Source organism: Berghia stephanieae, chromosome 1 (genome assembly GCF_034508935.2).
Source record: "Berghia stephanieae isolate SIO BIC M18660-M18661 chromosome 1, UCSD_Bste_1.3, whole genome shotgun sequence".
Taxonomy (NCBI): Eukaryota; Metazoa; Mollusca; class Gastropoda; order Nudibranchia; family Aeolidiidae; genus Berghia; species Berghia stephanieae.
This window is the reverse complement of record NC_088360.1, coordinates 131277483-131297513: the sequence shown is the minus strand read 5'-3', so window position 1 is coordinate 131297513 and position 20031 is coordinate 131277483. Positions and strand designations below refer to the sequence as shown.

General features: G+C 39.8%; 1 protein-coding gene across 1 annotated transcript; it reads right to left on the bottom strand.

Annotated features, from left to right (window-relative positions):
• Positions 1–253: 253 nt before the first annotated feature.
• Positions 254–15523, bottom strand: LOC144963190 (proteasome subunit beta type-2-like). Its single transcript, XM_078896920.1, has 6 exons — positions 15096–15523; positions 8419–8541; positions 7449–7519; positions 6267–6429; positions 1993–2042; positions 254–955 (listed from the first exon to the last, which is right to left on the bottom strand). Exons 1-6 carry the CDS (start codon positions 15184–15186, stop codon positions 848–850), a joined length of 606 nt encoding a protein of 201 aa, XP_078753046.1. The 5' UTR covers positions 15187–15523; the 3' UTR covers positions 254–847.
• Between the last annotated feature and the right edge of the window lie 4508 nt (positions 15524–20031).

Here is a 20031-nt window from a genome sequence, read left to right as displayed (position 1 = left end):
TGTAAAACATACCTGATTAATCAGAAGGTCTGAGTTTCGATCCCCAGTCGAGGTAGATTGATTTTTTGGGATGGTTTTTTTTCTTCTATTTTTCTTTCTTCCTTTGTCTGGCACCTTTCATACACACTTCTTCAGATCTTTATCTAACACTGGTGCCTGCTCCTTAATTTCTTAATTGATATCCTAGCCATACCCAAGGCAAGCAAATAGCAGCAATGTCATATAAAAAAGAATTAAAGAAACAAAGGATAAGTACTTTTGTTCTCAAAATTTAATCACTTGTTAACAAAACCTTACAACTAATAATGTTTTCACCACAATCTCATACAGCCCAAAAATAATAAAATGCAATCTTTCAATTCTTCACCTGATTAAAATCAATCAATTACTTCAATCTAAACCAATCATTCAATAAAATACACATCAGACTAATATTGCAAAACTGCTGTTTGGGAAAATCTATGACAACCCAAAATACCTGATACCAACCAACTTTATTCAAATAGATTATAAAGGTAGTAGATTAGGGCAAAATCTGTAAGTGACAAATGTGCAACACTTCTTCGCCTTCAACTAACACAAATAACTAATAAAAATGTGAGCCAAACAGTCAATGTTGTCTTCGGGTTATGAATTTTCAACACAGTAAGTTGATGGTAATTTTTAAGCCATCGATATATAAATGTTTGAGTCGTTCTATTTAGATAAAGAAGTCGAAAAAGGTTTTGGGCCAAAATGTTGATCGGTGTATAGCAGGGTGCGACAAAGTCTGACTGTCATTCAAATATCGCACAATGATATCACATGCACACACAACACCATTCATTAAAACAATCAAAACAATAAATTACAATGAATTGGGCTCTGCTTTCATGACACCTTCATCTTGAACGCCATCTTTGCCAACGACCCTCAATCGAAAACTTCCAAGGTTCACAATAAAACGCCTTTGGATCTGATCAGAAGAGAAAAACAAAGGGATAACTCATTACACGATTTCAGACAATTACTTTTTACATAAATTTACAACCGTTACAAATGGAAGCAAAATCATTTTTTTAAAACAGGCAAGTCTCCATTTTCAAAAAAGTCTGAAATATAAAAACAGCATTAAGTGATATATGTTACAGTGAATGACATAATCAGTCGGATGGTGAAAAGGTTTGAATTGAGATATTGCCAAGTTTAGTTAGAAGGTCAATTTTTTATCAAAAATGAGTTCTTGTCATAAATGATTAAATCAACCCTTTTTGTACATCTTTGGGAAATATCAAAGCTTAATTTCACTTCTAAATATTTTTTTACAGGTAGTCAAGTTGAAAAAGTATAAAATTTGAGAAAAGTACTGGATACCTTTCCCATAAATCTGACCACAACATCATGAAAAATCACCCGCTTTACTTCAAATAAAGATTAAAATATTCTCGTGAGCGTATTCTTTAAGAAAATGAAAAAAAAAAAGCAAATCCAAAATTTTCAGCTTTCAACTGTTTTTGTCATGCAGACACATATATCAACTGTTATCAGTTCATCTTTCAATATTGAAATAAAGTTTCCATAAATATGTTGAATTAAAAATATAAAAATAAAATAAAATTCCCTTTTTTCATCCCATAGGGGACATTTGTCTCTAGGGTCTATTCCAAGGGAAGACTGGAATAACCCAGACGTCAGCTGCAAATTGAGCTAGGGCGAGGTGACTTGCTCCAGGCCAAACAGCGCAGTGGGTAATCTGTACTGAGTTTGACTACTCGCCTCGTTGTGTGGCCTTGAGCAAGTCATCTCGCCCTAGCTCACTTTGGGGCGCTGCACTGCAGCTGATGCCTGGGTTATTCCAGTCTTCCCTTGGGATAGACCCTAAAGATAAATTTCCCCTTGGGAATGAATAAAGGGAATGTTATTTTTTATTTTATTTAATTTAATCTTCATTGAAAGAAGTGGTGTTTTACTGTTGTGCATCAGTATATGTCAATAAATTGTTTAACAACTTACCTCATTTATACATTTTAGTAACAAGTCCTTTGCTCCAGCCAAATCAAGATCTGGAAATATCAAATTAAAAAATTAAGGAGCAGGCACCGGTGTAAGATTAAGATCTGAACAAATGTGTATGAAAGGTGCCAAACAAAGAAAGAAAGAAGAATACAAGGGGAAAAAACATACAAAAAAATAAGTGACTGATTTTTTGGTATGGTTTTTTTTTCTTGTATTTTTCTTTTTTTCTTTGTCTGGTACCTTTCATACACACTTGTTCAGATTTTTATCAAAATCTGGAAGAGGAAATGGGAGACATTTTCTTATACATCGATGATAAAAGTTTAAAAAAAATTTTAATCTGGAGTTTATCATGTTATGCTTTGCATGACGTTGTGTGTGTGTGTGTGTGTGTGTGTGTGTGTGTGTATGTGTGTGTGTGGGTTTGTGCACATGTCTATGAAACCTATTGTAATGAATGTTTGCTTAACTATAAAGAAAATATTTGTCTATTTCTTTTTTATTTACTTTTTCGGCACTAAACAATCGAACCAGCTATTCAATCACTACTCAGTGGACAGAGGTCAGGAAAAACCTCTTACACATCTGGGTCTCATACTAGGAGCACTGCTTACTGAGTAGCAAAACCTGTGTAGAGTATCATACTTACAAATTGATATCCTTGAATTATGCTTTTTCCTATACTAGGTTAAAACATTGACAATGCCATTAATATTAGAACAGCAACATGGGACCTCAATCAATGACTTAAAAGAATTAGGCCACTAACTAATAGGGTTGCTGATTCAAGAGGCAAAGATTTACTGAAATCTTACGAGAACACATCGAGCAGCCCCTATCTGAGCACCGAATTCCAATACAAAACATTAGTAGATATTTACTTTTTTTCCATTCAGAAGGTATTTGGAAAATACTGAGGTTTTTAAATATACTGAATTCCGTAAATATATGGAAAATCGGCAACCCTGCTAATATGACTAATGTTTAGTGACAGTTAAGCATTTAAAATCCCGTGTGGTGTCCGGGGTCCCTCAACTGAGAGGGTCAAGAATAGCCCAACGCCAAGCCAGCGTGTCATAAAAGGCGACTAATGGTGTGTGATTCCCCATCTTTGAGTCACCTGGTCCTCCAGGTTGGGGGTTGGCAAAGGGTTAACACCCCTTTCCGTTAAACTCAAACCGTTACAGAAACACAGACAGACAAACCAAATCCTTTTTTTTAGCTTGGGCGACCGAAGAGTTTCTGGAATTACAGAATTTATGAAGGACAACAGACAAAGCCGAAAGGACTCTGCTGACCCGATGACGTCTTCGCCAAACAAGCAGCTTCGAATTGCGTCGTGGAACGTTCGCACCATGTATGAAGCAGGAAAAAGCTCTCAAGTTGTGACTGAGATGAGAAGATACAGGCTGCATATACTTGGAGTAAGCGAAACCCACTGGATACAATCCGGACAGAAACACCTCAAGTCTGGGGAGAAGATTTTATATTCAGGAGAGGGGACGGGATTCATACACAGGGAGTAGGAATAATTCTAAGCAAGTTTGCCCAGAAGTCACTTAGAGGATGGGAACAATGCGGAGAAAGGATCATCATGGCGTCCTTTACAACACGGAGTAAGAAGATCAGCATGAACATTGTACAGATCTATGCCCCAACAAATGATGCAACAGATGAGGACAAAGATACATTTTATGGTCTGCTACAACAAGTCATTGACAAGTTGCCAAGGAAAGACATCAACATATTGATGGGAGATGCTAATGCAAAAGTGGGACAGGATAACGTAGGCTATGAAGGTATCATGGGACGTCATGGCATGGGAGAAATGAATGATAATGGTGAGAGATTTGCAAATTTCTGTGCATTCAACAGTTTGGTGATTGGAGGATCAGTGTTCCCCCATAAGAGGATCCACAAAGCAACTTGGGTCTCACCAGATGGTGTGACAGAGAATCAGATTGATCATTTTTGTATCTCTCGTAGATTCAGACGTTCATTGGAAGATGTGACAGTACGGAGAGGGGCAGATGTTGGATCAGACCACCACCTGCTATTGGCAAAGCTTAAGCTCCGACTCAGAAAACACGGGGCCAGATCACATACAAGAAGAAAATTCGAGGTGAATGCACTTGATGGGGAAAAGAATGAGGAATTCAAACTACAATTGAGTAATAGATTCCAACCTCTTACTGAGCTCGAGGAGGACATAGATGTAGAGTCACATTGGGCAAAGATCAAGGAAGTTTACATAACAACTTGCCACGAGGTATTGGGGGTAAAGAAATCGGAACATAAAGAATGGATAAGTCCAACCACCTTGGACCTTATTGAAAAGAGGAGAACAAGGAAGGAACAAGTGAATGCAAGCCGAACAAGGGCTTCAAGACTGGATGCACAAGAGCAGTATCGAGCCATAGCTAAGGAAGTCAAAAGATCTGTGAAGAAAGACAAGGAAGCATTCATGAACAGACTTGCAGAGAAAGCAGAAGCAGCAGCGACTGGAGGACACATGAGGATCCTTTATCAAACTACCAAGACACTTGCTGGAAAATATGGGAAACCAGAGGTACCAGTCAAAGACAAAGATGGGAAAACTATTTTTGGAAAAGAGGCTCAATCTGAACGATGGAGGGAACATTTCAACTGCCTTCTGAACAGACCACCACCAGACAACCAGCCAGAAATTTTGCCTGCAAGGAATGAGCTACCAATTAGCTGTGATCCACCATCGATAGCAGAGATTGTGGGTGCCATTAACAAGATGAAAAGGGGGAAAGCTGCTGGACCAGACCAGATTCCACCGGAGGCTCTAAAAGTTGATGCGGAAAGAAATGCTGAGGCCCTGCACCCACTATTTGAGAGAATCTGGAATGACGGGATATTCCCAAAGGATTGGAAGGAAGGACATCTTATCAAGCTTCCAAAGAAAGGGGACCTCAGTAATTGTAATAATTATCGAGGCATCACTCTTCTTTCTATCCCAGGAAAGGTTTTCAACCGTATTATTTTAGAGAGAATTAAGAATGCAACAGATGCTAAACTGCGGGACGAACAGGCAGGTTTTCGGAAAAACCGTTCAACCACCGACCAGATTGCCTCTCTGCGAGTCATAGTGGAACAGTCTATAGAATGGAACTCTCCTCTTATTGTCAACTTTCTGGATTACGAGAAGGCTTTCGACAGTATTGACAGAGCAACATTGTGGAAAATTCTGGCACATTATGGACTCCCTGAAAAGATAGTAAACCTCATTAAGGAAATGTATGAAGGATCAAGTTGCAGGGTTGTACATGAAGATCAGCTGACTGACAGCTTTGAAATTAAGACTGGTGTCAAGCAGGGATGCTTGCTCTCTCCATTCCTGTTCATCCTTGCCATTGATTGGCTAATGAAGGAAACCTCCAAAGGGAGAAGAAATGGGATACAGTGGACCCCCTGGACACAGTTGGATGATCTGGATTTTGCAGATGATCTGGCTCTTTTGTCCCACACCCAGGACCAGATGCAAACAAAAACCACAATTATAAACAGCCTCTCGGAATCAATTGGTCTAAGAATACACCCTGCAAAGTCAAAGGTCTTGAGGATAGGTACGCGTCAAAGGGAGCAGATCAAAGTAAAAGATCAGGAACTCGAAGAATATAGACACTTTCTGCTATCTCGGAAGTATAATTGACAAGGATGGAGGCACGGAAGCAGAGGTGAAAGCACGAATAGGAAAGGCACAGGCTGCATTCACATCTTTGAACAGAGTTTGGAGAACTAAAGATATCTCCCTTCAACTAAAGCTAAGACTTTTCAACTCAAACGTGAAGTCTGTCCTACTGTATGGATGTGAAACTTGGAACGCATCACAGGCATGTATAAGGAGGGTACAGATTTTTGTAAACAGGTGCATGCGTAAGCTACTCAGAATAAAATGGATGGATAGAATAAAAAATGAAGAAGTATGGAAAAGAACACAGCAGAAACCAGTAGGAGAGGATATAGGAAGAAGACGATGGAGGTGGATGTGACACACGCTTAGAAAGAATGACTCAACTATAACAAAGAAAGTATTGGACTGGAACCCTCAGGGCAGAAGATCAAGGGGAAGGCCACGAGGAACATGGAGAAGAATTAAAGAAGCTGATATACAGAGAAGTGGTAAGACCTGGAATGAGATAAAAAAGTTGGCTCAGGATAGAGAAGGATGGAAACTGTTTGTCTGTGGCCTATACCCTGACCCAGGGTGAAAAAGGCAATGATTAAGCATTTAAAAAGGTCACCTTTTTTGTAGTATTTGTCCATGATACTCAGGCCAAACAGACTTCCGTAACCATGAATTGCAAAGGGCAATTTGTTGAGGGATGCCAAATAATCCAAGAAATATAAGCATGGCCCAGTCTCCTTGTCATATCCAGCAATTAGCAAGTTTACTTGGTGACTTTTCTAAAAAGAGGAAGAGAACGGAAGTCTTACAGACATTTGATACTCACGACATGATGACAATAAAGATTAAATTAAATAAAACGACAACAACAACATCAAACATCAAACTCATTAAAGATTTCACATACAAGTCCTCTATCAACAAAACAACAATAACAAAAATCTATAAGTAAATATTGAAGTCACTGATGGACATATTTATACTAGATACATTTTTAAAAATATGTCAAAAATTATGCCCTTCTGCCACGACATCATAAGATATCGTCGTCTAGGCATTCCACAAAGAAATATAGATAATTCATCAAACAAGCTGTCTGATGTCAACAGGAATCACGCATGTTGTCCAGTGACCAAATTGGGGGTTAATAATCTTGCCCAAGCAAGGCTCGAACCCGGGACCATAAGGATCACAATGCAATGCCTTAACCACTCTGCCACTTTGCGCCCCCCCCCCTCCCCAGACACTTATAAACACATAGAAAATTCATTTTTTTAAATTATCATTCTGTACTTGTCTGCTACTTTCCCTGCCCATGGTAGGACATAAAATTACAGCTTAATCAAATTTTAATTTCAAGCCAAACTTACTTTTAAAATCTCAAATACAAACATGGCAAGTTTTTATAAATCAATAGTTGCATCTCTTGTACATAAATTTCTTCATAAGAAACCTTATCTTTTTACAGGCTTTCAAGTCATTTATATTCTGTGATAAAATTGTGAATTTAAATACACTTGAACACTGTTTCCTCAAACTCTTTGGGACATGCAAAAAAGTCCAAGAAAACTATTTTGAGGAAATCACATACAAAAAATAATTGTTTTTAAATTTGGGGCATTCAAATAAGTTCGGGGAAACCGTACAAGAGTACTGACTTCATTATTATTTACAAAAATTTACTAAAGTGAGGACATAAATGTTACAGTGAATGACATAATCAGTCGGATGGTGAAAAGGTTTGAACTGAGATATTGCCAAGTTTAGTTAGAAGGTTAATTTTTGTGATAAAAATTACCTGTGATCGCAGACTCTCTGCCATGTTTCTACGGGTGAAATTAGCAGCAGCATGAGGTGACAGTTCATAACCTGAAAATAAAAGTGAAGCAAAAAAAAATATTTATAAATCTCCGAAAATTGAAAATGTTGCAGTGGAAAACCAACTGTAAAAAATGAGCGCAGTACAAGAGACAATAATACATATCAACAATGCCTGAACAATTATGCCTCTCATCCCTTGATTTTATGAGGTCAATAATTTGCTACAAATACTTGTCAAAACATACATTTTTTTCTAAGTTTCAAAATAAAGAAAAATATTCAGTTTCAAATACATTTTCGTTTTGTTTAGTTTTTAAATAACATACAAAAGAGGAAAATATAATACAAAAGATGACAATAAAACAGCTTCAATAGAGAGTTATAATTTCTCACCATCTTTGACTTATCATCACATACGGCATAATTATTTTATGAAAGGTTGATCATTGCTATAGAAGGATCAATTTTGATGTTTATATAATGTGCTGACAAAATTGTTTTGTTTACAACAAAAATAACTCATCTGTAGGTAGCAGTTCATGTGCTGTGTCGTGCATTGAGTACAACTCTCACATAAAATAACAAATTATGTAATACGTGAATGGAATGACCAGATCAAGTGTCTGCATGCAGCTAAAAAAAATACTGAAATATTAATTTTCCACGTAACCCAAACTGTAAAAGCAGTGACAGGTGGCTTTTGGTAACAGATGATCTAGCTATATGTGGATGTATCTTCTCATTTTAAGTAGCCCTCTCTTTTTTTCCCCATGTTTTCACACTGTTTATTGATTCGATCGAAATGTGAAGAGGACAGCTTTAATAAAGCAAAAGATGTTTAAAAATAAACATTACAGGGTCAAACTATTCCCTTGCCAAAAAAAGAAACTGGGTGGGTATCCTGACCTCCCATAAAATGAATTATTTTGGAAATATTTCACACTTACCATTTCTCATTTTATACAGTTGAACATTTTTGGCAATGTACTCTGAAAATTGAATGCTGTCACCGGACTCGCCACAAACTGACATCAAAATGTTGTCACTCAAAGGATACATTTTGTCTTGGTCTGAATTTATTATTTTTTTTTTTAAATAACAGAGGAAAGAAAGAAAGAAAATTAGAACTTAAAAATTCCAAAGTTCATGCATTCAAATTCAAGCTAAGTCCAATCCACAGACAACAAAAAATTAAAGAGCATAGGAGCATTCCCCTTCATGAAAGAAGAGAATGTCTTACATGAATTTGAATGTTGTCTAAACAAAGAGTGGGTTTAGAGTCATAAAAGCCATTACATGAATAGTATGAGTTCATCGTAGAGGGCCGGTGACCCGTTGATGGTCTTTGGATCGGTCTCCACCAACTTGTGGAGGTCGAAAGGCTGGCTTCAATGGGAAATCAGTGCTGTATTTTAGATCCTGCAGAAAATTGTCAATTTGGCTTTTAAAGCTGTTTATGCTTGGCGCTGTAACTATTTTTTCAGGCAGGCTATTCCATGTCTCAACAATTCACTGACTAAAGACATTTTTTTGGATGTTTAAACGGCAATTTTGTTTGTCCTTGTTATATGTGAGGTAATCTTCTACATTTACTTTGTAGAAACTGTTGGTCAATTTATAATAGATCTCTGAGTCTTCTGTACATGAGGCTAGGGAGGTCTAATGCTCTGAGTCTATCTTCGTAGCTGAGGTTTGAAATTTCGGGAACAGGTTTGGTGGCTTGACGTTGGACATTTTCAATTAGTAAAGCATCTGATTTATTGATACACAGTTTCCATATTCCAAGTCTGATCGTATTAAACTTTAAAAAAGAGTGGTTAATATGGGTTTGTTTATATAGTCGAAAGATCTTCTGACAAGTCCCAGGATTCTATTTGCTTTGTTAACAGTCTTTTCACAGTGCTGGCTAAAATTCAATTTGGGGTCCACATATATTAGCAATGACTATCCCGCACAAATCTTTGGGCCTCTTTTTCGCTCACGAAGTGCCCAAATTCGCGACAAAATATGGGACAAAGCCAAGTGGTACATGCTATTTTAAAAAATTAATTACGAAGCTGTTTATCGATGAATATGACTGAAAGTTGGCACACAGTTAGAAAAGAGGTCATTTTAGATTATGTCAAGCGACAAAACTCGTACGATTACCAGAAGACCGTTAAAAATAGATTTTTACTATTTCGAGTACAATATTTCTAAAACTACAAAGAGGAGAGATTTTGTCGCTCATAACGTTATATATGCATATTTCTTCTATTTATATTTCAAATTTCATTGGATTGTGTTAAGTACTTTTCCCGTATTCTCACAAAACATCAACCCAATTTGCATTTCAATGAGTGAAAATATGGAGACGGCCATTTTGCTCCACCATCGCGCGACACGAAAATGACGTGAGCGAGGCAAGGCTGCCAGGTGGCCAGACTTTAACCTGACCAAATTCGACTTCAAAAGTGGCTAAATAGAAATCATATGGCTTTCACTATTAAGACTGGCCCACTTAAAATGAACTAAATTTTAACAAACAGAAAATTGAATAGACTAGGATAAATGTCAATGAGGCAAAAATAGATGAATAAAATTTAATAAAAGAAGCAAAATTATATATTTGGCGACACAAGTGGCCATCTGGCAACTTGTTCGCGGTAACTGACGACACAAATCCTCGCGCGCTGTTTTTAAATTAGAGGCATTGTTTCATTGTTATGTCATAGGGATAGTAGATTAACTCTCTCTCTCTCTCTCTCTCTCTCTCTCTCTCTCTCTCTCTCTCTCTCTCTCTCTCTCTCTCTTCTCTCTCTCAAATAAATACTAGAAATAACATAAGCCATGGTCTCACGGGACTGATTGATAATAATTTAGCAGGCATTTTTCGTTTGATTTGTATGTGCTGTAGACACAAAATTACACTTCGGAAAAGTTCCAAATGATCAATATTATGTATATTTGAAAACAAAATTATAGTTGACCCTAGCCATACAGCTCTAAAACTATACAAGTTAGAACTTTTCTGATGTCTTCATCATATTTTCTGATAATTTTGCCATAAAATTGCCAAGTTTTAATATCTAATTCCACGTATTAAGCGAGATACAGCCACAAACCAGAATAAAACGCAGAAAAAGCGTCCCATATTTTCCGTATTTTTTTCTATTTGTGAGTCATCCAAATAAATGACATTTGAAACTGCATAACTTTGTTATATATTAATGGATTTCCAAAATTCAAAAAGATTTTTACTCAGTGGAGATAGGGCTTTGATTTAAGAGGAGTATTTCCTACAAAAATAGAAAACAAAAATTTTCATAGTCATCGCTACATATATACACCAAGGTCTTTTTCACATAAAGTACTTTCCAATTTGATTTTAGCTCCCTTACTATCCTTCATCCTGTAGACATATTGGTGGCTGTTGTTTCCTAGGTGCATAACCTTGCATTTAATTGCATTGAAACCAGGGCTGGCGGAGTCGGTTATTTTTAAACCGACTCCGACTCCGACTCCAGCCTTGAAACCGACTCCCGACTCCTCAAGCATAGTATTAATAGGTAATAATATGCAACCAACACTCGCAGCTACTTTTAGCTTTTCCCCAGTATATGTATTATAACAATACAAGCCGCTTCATATTTGAAACTAGGACAAAAAAGGAACTGAAACTAGACAAAAAGGAAACTGAAACTAAGACATGAATAAAACTGTCATTAAGACCAACAAAAAGAGGAAAAGTGAAATTAAGACAATATTGAAACTGAAACCATTTATACTAAAATAAAGTCACTTCTTATGGTCTTATGGTTATCCCACTTTCTAATAACCTAACTTTAACATTGAAGAGTCAGCATCCCCACCCCTCCCTCTAGTCAGGTACGGGGTGATTGGCATTGATGCCAACTTAAATGTACAGCACGAGAGCATGAAGGTTGGGGAGGAAAGGGGGTTTTGGAAGCATAGTTCACCTTTAGCTAATACCAATGTAATTTTTTTCAAATTCTATAGGCCTGGATACTATCTATATCTAGTATCTAAAATATTACACATTGAATGATATAAAAATGCGGTGTGTCTTTTTTACGAAACCCGCCGAAACCCTGCGAAACCCGGCGACAAAGTTATGGGAAGTAGGTGGCAGTGGGGAGTGAACCTAGAACTCAGGGAAGTGTGCACCATTGGGGAGTGAACCTGGGACTGGGTTTCGGCGGGTTTCGTAAAAAAGAACTAGTGCTTTTTTACGAAACCCGCCGAAACCCGACAATATCCAGCAACGTTATGGGAAGTAGACAACTGTGGGGAGTGAACCCGAGACTCAGGGAAGTGTACATCAGTCGGGAGTGAACCTGAGACTAAGGTTATCGGCCGGTTTCGGCGGGTTTCGTAAAAAAGAATTAGTGCTTTATTACGAAACCCGCCGAAACCCGACAATATCCGGCAAAGTTATGGGAGTTTGACAACAGCGGGGGGTGATCCTGGGAATCAGGGCGGTGTACACCAGTGGGGAGTGAACCTGGGACTGTGTAAAAAGGATATCAGTGGGAAATAAACCTGGGACTAAAGGGAGATGGATACCATAGAAAGTTGATAGTTGGATATGGGAGTTGAGTACCAGAGGAGAATGAACCTGACACTATAGGAGATGGGCGCCAGTGTGGAGTGAACCTGGGACTCAGGGAAGTGCACACCAATTTGGAGTTAACCTGGGACTGTGGGAGATGGATAACTGTGGGTATCCGAGCCGAACTATAGGAGTTGGGTACCAGGGGAGAATGAACCTGACACTATAGAAGGTGGGCGCCAGTGGGGAGTGAACCTGGGAGTCAGGGAATTGCACACCAGTGGGGAGTTAACCTGGGACTGTGTAAAAAGGATGTCAGTGGGAAATAAACCTGGAACTAAAGGGAGATGGATACCATTGAAAGTTGAAGCCGGATATGGGAGTTGAGTACCAGAGGAGAATGAACCTGACACTATAGGAGATGGGCGCCAGGGTGGAGTGAACCTGGGACTCAGGGAAGTGCACACCAATTGGGAGCTAACCTGGGACTGTGGGAGATGGATAACTGTGGGTATCCGAGCCGAACTATAGGAGTTGGGTACCAGAGGAGAATGAACCTGACACTATAGAAGGTGGGCGCCAGTGGGGAGTGAACCTGGGAGTCAGGGAATTGCACACCAGTGGGGAGTTAACCTGGGACTGTGTAAAAAGGATATCAGTGGGAAATAAACCTGGAACTAAAGGGAGATGGATACCATTGAAAGTTGAAGCCGGATATGGGAGTTGAGTACCAGAGGAGAATGAACCTGACACTATAGGAGATGGGCGCCAGTGTGGAGTGAACCTGGGACTCAGGGAAGTGCACACCAATTTGGAGTTAACCTGGGACTGTGGGAGATGGATAACTGTGGGTATCCGAGCCAAACTATAGGAGTTGGGTACCAGAGGAGAATGAACCTGACACTATAGAAGGTGGGCGCCAGTGGGGAGTGAACCTGGAATCAGGGAATTGCACACCAGTGGGGAGTTAACCTGTGAATATCTAAAAAAGGATATCAGTGGGAAATAAATCCCGCTTCAACTCCCAATGGTATCCATCTCCCTTTAGTCCCAGATTTATTTCCTACTGATATCCTTTATACATAATCCCAGGTTAACTCCCCACTGGTGTGCAATTCCCTGAGTCCCAGGTTCACTCTCCACTGGCGCCCACCTCCTTTTGTGTCAGGTTCATTCTCCTCTGGTACCATACTTTCGTATTCGGCTTCAACTTTCAATGTTATCCATGTCCCTTTAGTCCCAGGTTTATTTCCCACTGATATCCTGTTTACATAGTCCCAGGTTCACTCCCCACTGGCGCCCACCTCCTATAGTGTCAGGTTCATTCTCCTCTGGTACCAAACTCTCATACCCGGCTTCAAATTTCAATGGTATCCATCTCCTTTAGTCCCAGGTTTATTTCCCACTGATATCCTTTTTTACATATTCCCAGGTTAAATCCCCACTGGTGTGTAATTCCCTGAATCCCAGGTTCACTCCCCACTGGCGCCCACCTTCTATAGTGTCAGGTTCATTCTCCTCTGGTACCAAACTCCTATAGTTCGGCTCGGATACCCACAGTTATCCATCTCCTGGTGTGCAATTCCCTGACTCCCAGGATCACCCCCAACTGTTGCCAAACTCCCATATAACTTTGCCGGATATTGTCGGGTTTCGGCGGGTTTCGTAATAAAGCACTAATTCTTTTTTACGAAACCCGCCGAAACCGGCCGATAACCTTAGTCTCAGGTTCACTCCCGACTGGTGTACACTTCCCTGAGTCTCGGGTTCACTCCCCACAGTTGTCTACTTTGCTGGATATGGTCGGGTTTCGTAAAAAAGCACTAGTTCTTTTTTACGAAACCCGCCGAAACCCAGTCCCAGGTTCACTCCCCAATGGTGCACACTTCCCTGAGTTCTAGGTTCACTCCCCACTGCCACCTACTTCCCATAACTTTGTCGGGATTCGTCGGGTTTCATCGGGTTTCGGCAGGTTTCGTAAAAAAGACACACCCATAAAAATGCAATGTCTGAAAGTGGTAAGGAGTCGGAGTCGGGACTTCTAAAACCGACTCCGACTCCGACTCCACCCTCAAACAACCGACTCCTACCGACTCCGACTCCGACTCGCCAGCCCTGATTGAAACGGAGTTGCCATTTTTTTAGACCACAACTGAAGCCAGACTCTTAAGTGTTAAACAGACAGTAATGAATAACAATAACAATTGCTTTTGACTGTCTACCATCTGGACAATAAATGAAGTGAGTAGGAAAGTGCCAGACGACAGAATAAAAATTTAGCAGCGGCGATGGGGGCTCGAACTCGGGACCTTATACTGGTACAACAACCCCACCTGGCCGGGGATAGCGTGACTATACCGTTTGAGCTATCCACCACTCTAAAAAAGTGGTTTCACACCCTATGTCTATCTTGAGCCACTCTACCCGACTTCTTGGGGTCACGGATTCAACACACACAAGACAAACGCCGTGAAGTTAGTTGGTCATTGAAGCTGAATAGCCAATATTCTCAACACAAACATGTAACATAGAAACGATTGAGTTTGAGACATTGAGTATGCTCCGGTATTTGAATTTGGGATGAAATTTACAGAAAAGTGAGTGGAGCAGGCCCTTGCCGTGCCTTTACTCATGTTGATAATAACTAATAACAGTAAATGACAAACAACTAGGCGGCGTTTGTGTGTGTTGAACCCGTGGCCTCAAGGAGTCGGGTAAAGCGGCTAAATAGACATAGAGTTTGAAACCACTTTTTTAATTTATTTTTTTTTTTTTTTTTGGAGTAGTGGAGCTCATTCACTCATTTCATACGGCACGGCAGACCGGTAGAAGTAGAAGAGAAGTCAGGTAGTCACGCTCTCCCCAGCCAGGCGGAGTTGTACCAGTAAGGTCGCGGGTTCGTGCCGCGCGAATTTTTTATTCTCTATTGTCGTCTACTTCTGGCACTTTCCTACTCACTTCAGTCACTTTATTTCTTGTTATTATCAACATAGTATAAATTGCCTGCACCACTCCAACTCTGAATCTCAAAAAAAAATTTGTCAAGTCTAGATTCTAGATCGAGCGGTATACCGTTTTTCATAGCAACAACACTCCTGGCAGATGTCATATCTGATGCCATGAGAACAAAGTCTTTCCCTTGGATTCCAATGAGACATTCCATTTTCACAGTCAAGAAATTGTTATTTTTAATTAATAGAGAATAAATAATACAGTGGTAACGACGATAAACGAAAGTGAATCAGCCTTTATTTTGCACTATCATGAAAGGAAATATCAAAAACTCAAAGCGACGGAAACGAACCACGAACTCAGTTAAACTGGGAAGATAATGTTTTGTGAGATCTCTAAAATCGTCATAGTAAATAAATCAGCCTTCAGTTATAATACTAGCTGAGTACATATTCGTATATGAAGACAAAATTTATATTTTAACATTTTAATCATTTATCTAATTTCGATTTCTATAAACATTTTTCTTGTTAGTTTTTTATTCAACCAAAGAAAGAGACATGTCAATCAGCCAATCTGGCTAAAACTAGCTGAATTGAATTTTTTTCTCCTAACTTGAAACATAAATCCTCTTACAACGGCATTGATTCAGATGTAGTCACGAGTAAGGATGTAAACTGAGTGCATTCAGTTTCTTGCCCTCCATTTGACCTTTCCTCTCAGTCGGTCTATTGTTTTATTATAGCAAACTGAGTGCAACTCACTCGTTTTAGTTGCCGAACCGAACAGGAATCGAATGCGAACGTTTTATCTCGGAATTAAAATTTCTTTCAATTTCCTACCATCAAAGCGAAACTACACACTGAGTTTCTTTGCTATGGTTTTAAGAACACCTTTGGGTGATCAGTTCTCACAAAATAAATGTTTGAATGATAATATAAACGTTTTAGGTCACGCGTAGTTTTGTTTGCTGACATGTTTCATGTTTTTGTTGTGAGTGAATTACCGAAGTGTGGTTATGCGGTCTTGTGGGATGACACTCGCTTTCATATCAGAAGGTCTTGGGTTCGAGCCTCGCTCGGCGCATATTTTTGAGTCCCGTGGAAAAGGCTCTTTACTTACATCCTCTCATCGTACTCGGGTGTAAAATGAGTACCTGGCCGTTAATAGCGTTGTCTCTGTCGGAAAAAAAATTGTAATATCGCATAACAGGCGTCATGTCCCTTTCTACATTTACGTGTTGCATTTGGCAAGGGACCCTATGTAAAGCGCTTTGAGCACGTTTAGTGGATATTGCGCGATACAAAAGCTCAAGCTTTTTTTTTTTTTTTTGTTATGGGCTCAGGCCGATTTGCACTTATTTTCAGGTCTGATGACCCAAATCGTTCTGGGCTCATTGTTGTAATGGAAATACTCTCAAACCAACGCAAAACATTTGGAAAGGCACCTATAAAAAGTCATGGCCTAGGCTTGTTGAGGCATGGTCTGATGATTGTCCAAGAGCTAACTCGACTACATTTATAATATAAAGATGTCATAAATAAGGCCCCCATGATTTACTAGTTACATTTTAAAAAGAACATATATGACGATTTGTTTAAGATGATATGAATGGAAAGTTGAATTTTAATGATGTTAGTTTTCTTATAAATGAATATTGATCAAATGAGAAATGAACGAATTCGATGGTTGACTGAAGTGAAGAATGTATCAATAAAGATGAGAGAAATGGACGATTGAAATGGTTCGAATATGTAAAGAAACGAGAGAGGGAGTACGCGTGAAGGAAAGTATTGGACTTTCAATTACGGGAAAGAGAAAAAGGGGACGCCTAAAGACTAGATGGTTGGATAAGGTAAAGGATGATATGAAAGAACTGGGCCTGAAGGAAGATGATGCTTTGAACCGAGATGCATGGAGATGTGGCATTCATTATGGGAACCCTGCAAGTATGATGATCACAGTTACAAATGAGAATATGATGATATTACGTTTCTTATACGATCTTGATGACATGATGATAATGTTAGAAATTGCCTGCGGACCTGGGTTCCACTTCCAGTCTGAGAGTAGTTGCAGTTTTTCCTCTAACCGGTCCGGGCTTGATAAATTATTGACAGTAATCCAATTTAAAGAGAAAGCTATAAAAGGAATGATAATCTAATATTATTAGTAAAGCTCTTCTAAACCTACCGAAATATATCTGGAGTGAGATGAACTCCGTTCTTATTTTTATATATTAAAATAAAAATTTAGAAAAATAAAGGTAAAGCATTTTTTTTTTTTTAATGAGCTTTTATATAGAGCAATTTCCACAAAACATGCTCAAAGCGCTTTACAAGGTTTCCCTGGCCAACAGCAACATTTAACATTTAAGACAGGACATGACGCCGGTTAGGCGATTATTACAACAACAAAAATTCGAACAGAGACAACGTTGTTAACGACGAGGTACTCAAATTACACCTGAGTACGGTGAGAGAATGTAAGTAAGGAGCCTTTTCCAATGACTCAACGAGGCTCCAACCCAGGACCTTCCGATCCGAAAGCGAGTGTCAGACAAGACCACATAGACTCTTGTTGTGTGACAGTGTGGTCTAGCACCTTTTGAATATAAGGGCTCAAACAGAGTCGAGGCCGAATCGACGCGGAATCGTTTTTTAGACTTCTTTTTGATGACGGCAGCAGCCGCCTCTCATGGTTCTCACACTACTATGTTATCACGATCGACCCAATCAGCAAAGTCCGGTCCGCATTCGTGTACCGTCGCGAACCCGCCCGGTAGCATCGTCACAACACACCGTTCAACTGGATGCACTGCCGTTTCGGGTTCTTGCCAACATCGGGTACATGTAGGACAGGTGGAAAGTCCCCACTGATGAAGCGCACTTGCTGTTAGGCAGCTCCTCGACCGAAGCCGATTCGCAGCCACCCAGTGTCTCCTCTTACTGGTATCAAAGCCTGGCGACTTCTCACCAAAGCTTAGAGGAGTGTACGTCCCCACCCTCACGAGGGATTGAATTCGTCCAAACAGACTTCCACCTCTGTCCGTAGTCAGGGAAGCTGCGTACAAGGGTTGCCGGGACTTATTTCGGCTCGAAACGGGGGCGTCGTCCATAATGCGCTTCAGAGGGGTATCCCCATTCCCTCTCTCTCGGATCTTATTTAGCCAGTTTACCGTAATCGTCTCCCTCCGGACATCGGGAAGGGGGGGGGGGGGGGGTGGTGGATTGCTGCCATTATCGGGCCCCATTCTCTAGGCGTTGTTGCCAGCGTCCCTGACACTATGTGCATTGACTTGCGAAGTTTTACATCAACCTTCTCAACGTTTCTGCTTCTACCCCACACTGGAGCGCAGTACTACGCGGTGGAATAGCATAGTGCCAGGGCGGACGTTCTCAGGAGTGCTGGGTTAGCGCCCCAAGTCGATCCCGCCCAGCTTCCTCAGAAGACTGTTGCGTTTCACTATCTTCCGGGCAACTCCTTCGAGATGCACCCGATAGGTAAGACTGCGGTCCAGCGTCACCCCTAAGTATTTTGGATGCGGCTCATATGGGAGTGGCTGGTCCCGATTCAGTTTACGATATTACATTCACCGCTGCTATTGATATAGTTGTGGTATACGTTTTATATATGTCATGTAACTTTTGTATATATATTTATTTGTAACGTGCATTGAGCATCACGCGAAGATGAAAATGTGCGATATAAATGCCATGTATTATTATTGTTATCATTATTAATTTATGTGTAATATTGAGCGTTTATAATATGATTAATAAAATTTAGTGAGAACTATTTTAAAAAATGAAGTGGTTATTCAGTATCAGATACTGAATAGTGCTTTGCCACTATTCAGTATCCATAAGGAACTCTTTTTTATAGAGAGAGTGAAAAGTGCGACAATCTCGGTTGAACTGCTGACCTACTTCCAGATTGAACAAGCGCAGTAAATGACAGCCCGATTCAAAGTTGTAAAAATATTTTGATCGAAATTTTTAAATTTCTGCTATCGTGCAATTAACATAGTTCAAAATATAAAAATAAGAGAGGCAGTCAAATACATTTTTTAATGTCTGAATAGACACGATTAAATGTCTCTAAAAGTTCAGTGACACCATGGCATGGTGGATATAAGCTGTTTGACTCTGAGCTTAAGGTTCGAGAGTTCAAATCCCGGTAAGAGTAACTTTTTTTTTTTTTTCCCAATATTTTTTAAAAATTCCTTCTGTCTATTTATATCCCCCCTATTTTGTTATTGCTTTTTTACAAAACCCAGAGTCCCAGGTTCACTCCCCACTGGTGTACACTTCCCTGAATCTCAGGTTCATCCCCTCCTCCCCCCCCCCCCCCCTACACACACACACACGCTGCTGCCTACCTCCCATAACTTTGTCGGATATTGCCAGGTGTCGTCGGGTTTCGTAAAAAAGTAATTGCTTTTTATTACGAAACTCGCCAAAACCCAGTCCCAGGTTCACTCCCCACTGGTGTACACTTCTCTGAGTCCCATATTCACTCCCACAGCTGCACTCTTCCCATAACTTTGTCAGGTTTCGGAAAAAAAAAAAAACACCGTATTATAGTGCAAAACCACTATTCAGTGTCAGATACTGAATAGTGCAAAACCGCTATTCAGTATCTGATACTGAATAGTGCAAAACCACTATTCAGTATCAGATACTGAATAGTGCAAAACCACTATTCAGTATCAGATACTGAATAGTGCAAAACCACTATTCAGTATCAGATACTGAATAGTGCTAGCCTTTAAAAAATGGCTTGCTACGAACAATGACAAAGAGCTGGGTGGGGCCAATTTCGTTTCTTTCCATCTGTGAGAAAAGTTCAACTGAGTGATTTGATGACTGAAAGTCGCTTCCACTCCGTTTGTGTCAATCGGCGCGTAAACGAATCAATATAAAGAGGCGAGTAAAACGCCAGCAAAGCGACTCCACTCTGTTTGAGCCCTAAGAAAATTTTGTTCGAGGCGTTTCTCTTTTATGAATAGTTCTAGTAGCTACTTTTTGCTTCAGCTCCTCGTCTTTTGCCTATC

Bases quoted from the DNA above. Each gene is read 5' to 3' on its own strand.
- LOC144963190 (XM_078896920.1), bottom strand. From the start codon at position 15,186: ATGGAATGTCTCATTGGAATCCAAGGGAAAGACTTTGTTCTCATGGCA. The intron at 6,430-7,448 runs GTAATTTTTATC...TCCTCTTTTTAG, and splicing joins CAGAGAGTCTGCGATCACAG to AAAAGTCACCAAGTAAACTT. The intron at 2,043-6,266 runs GTGACCTTTTTA...TGATATTTCCAG, and splicing joins GGACAAATACTACAAAAAAG to ATCTTGATTTGGCTGGAGCA.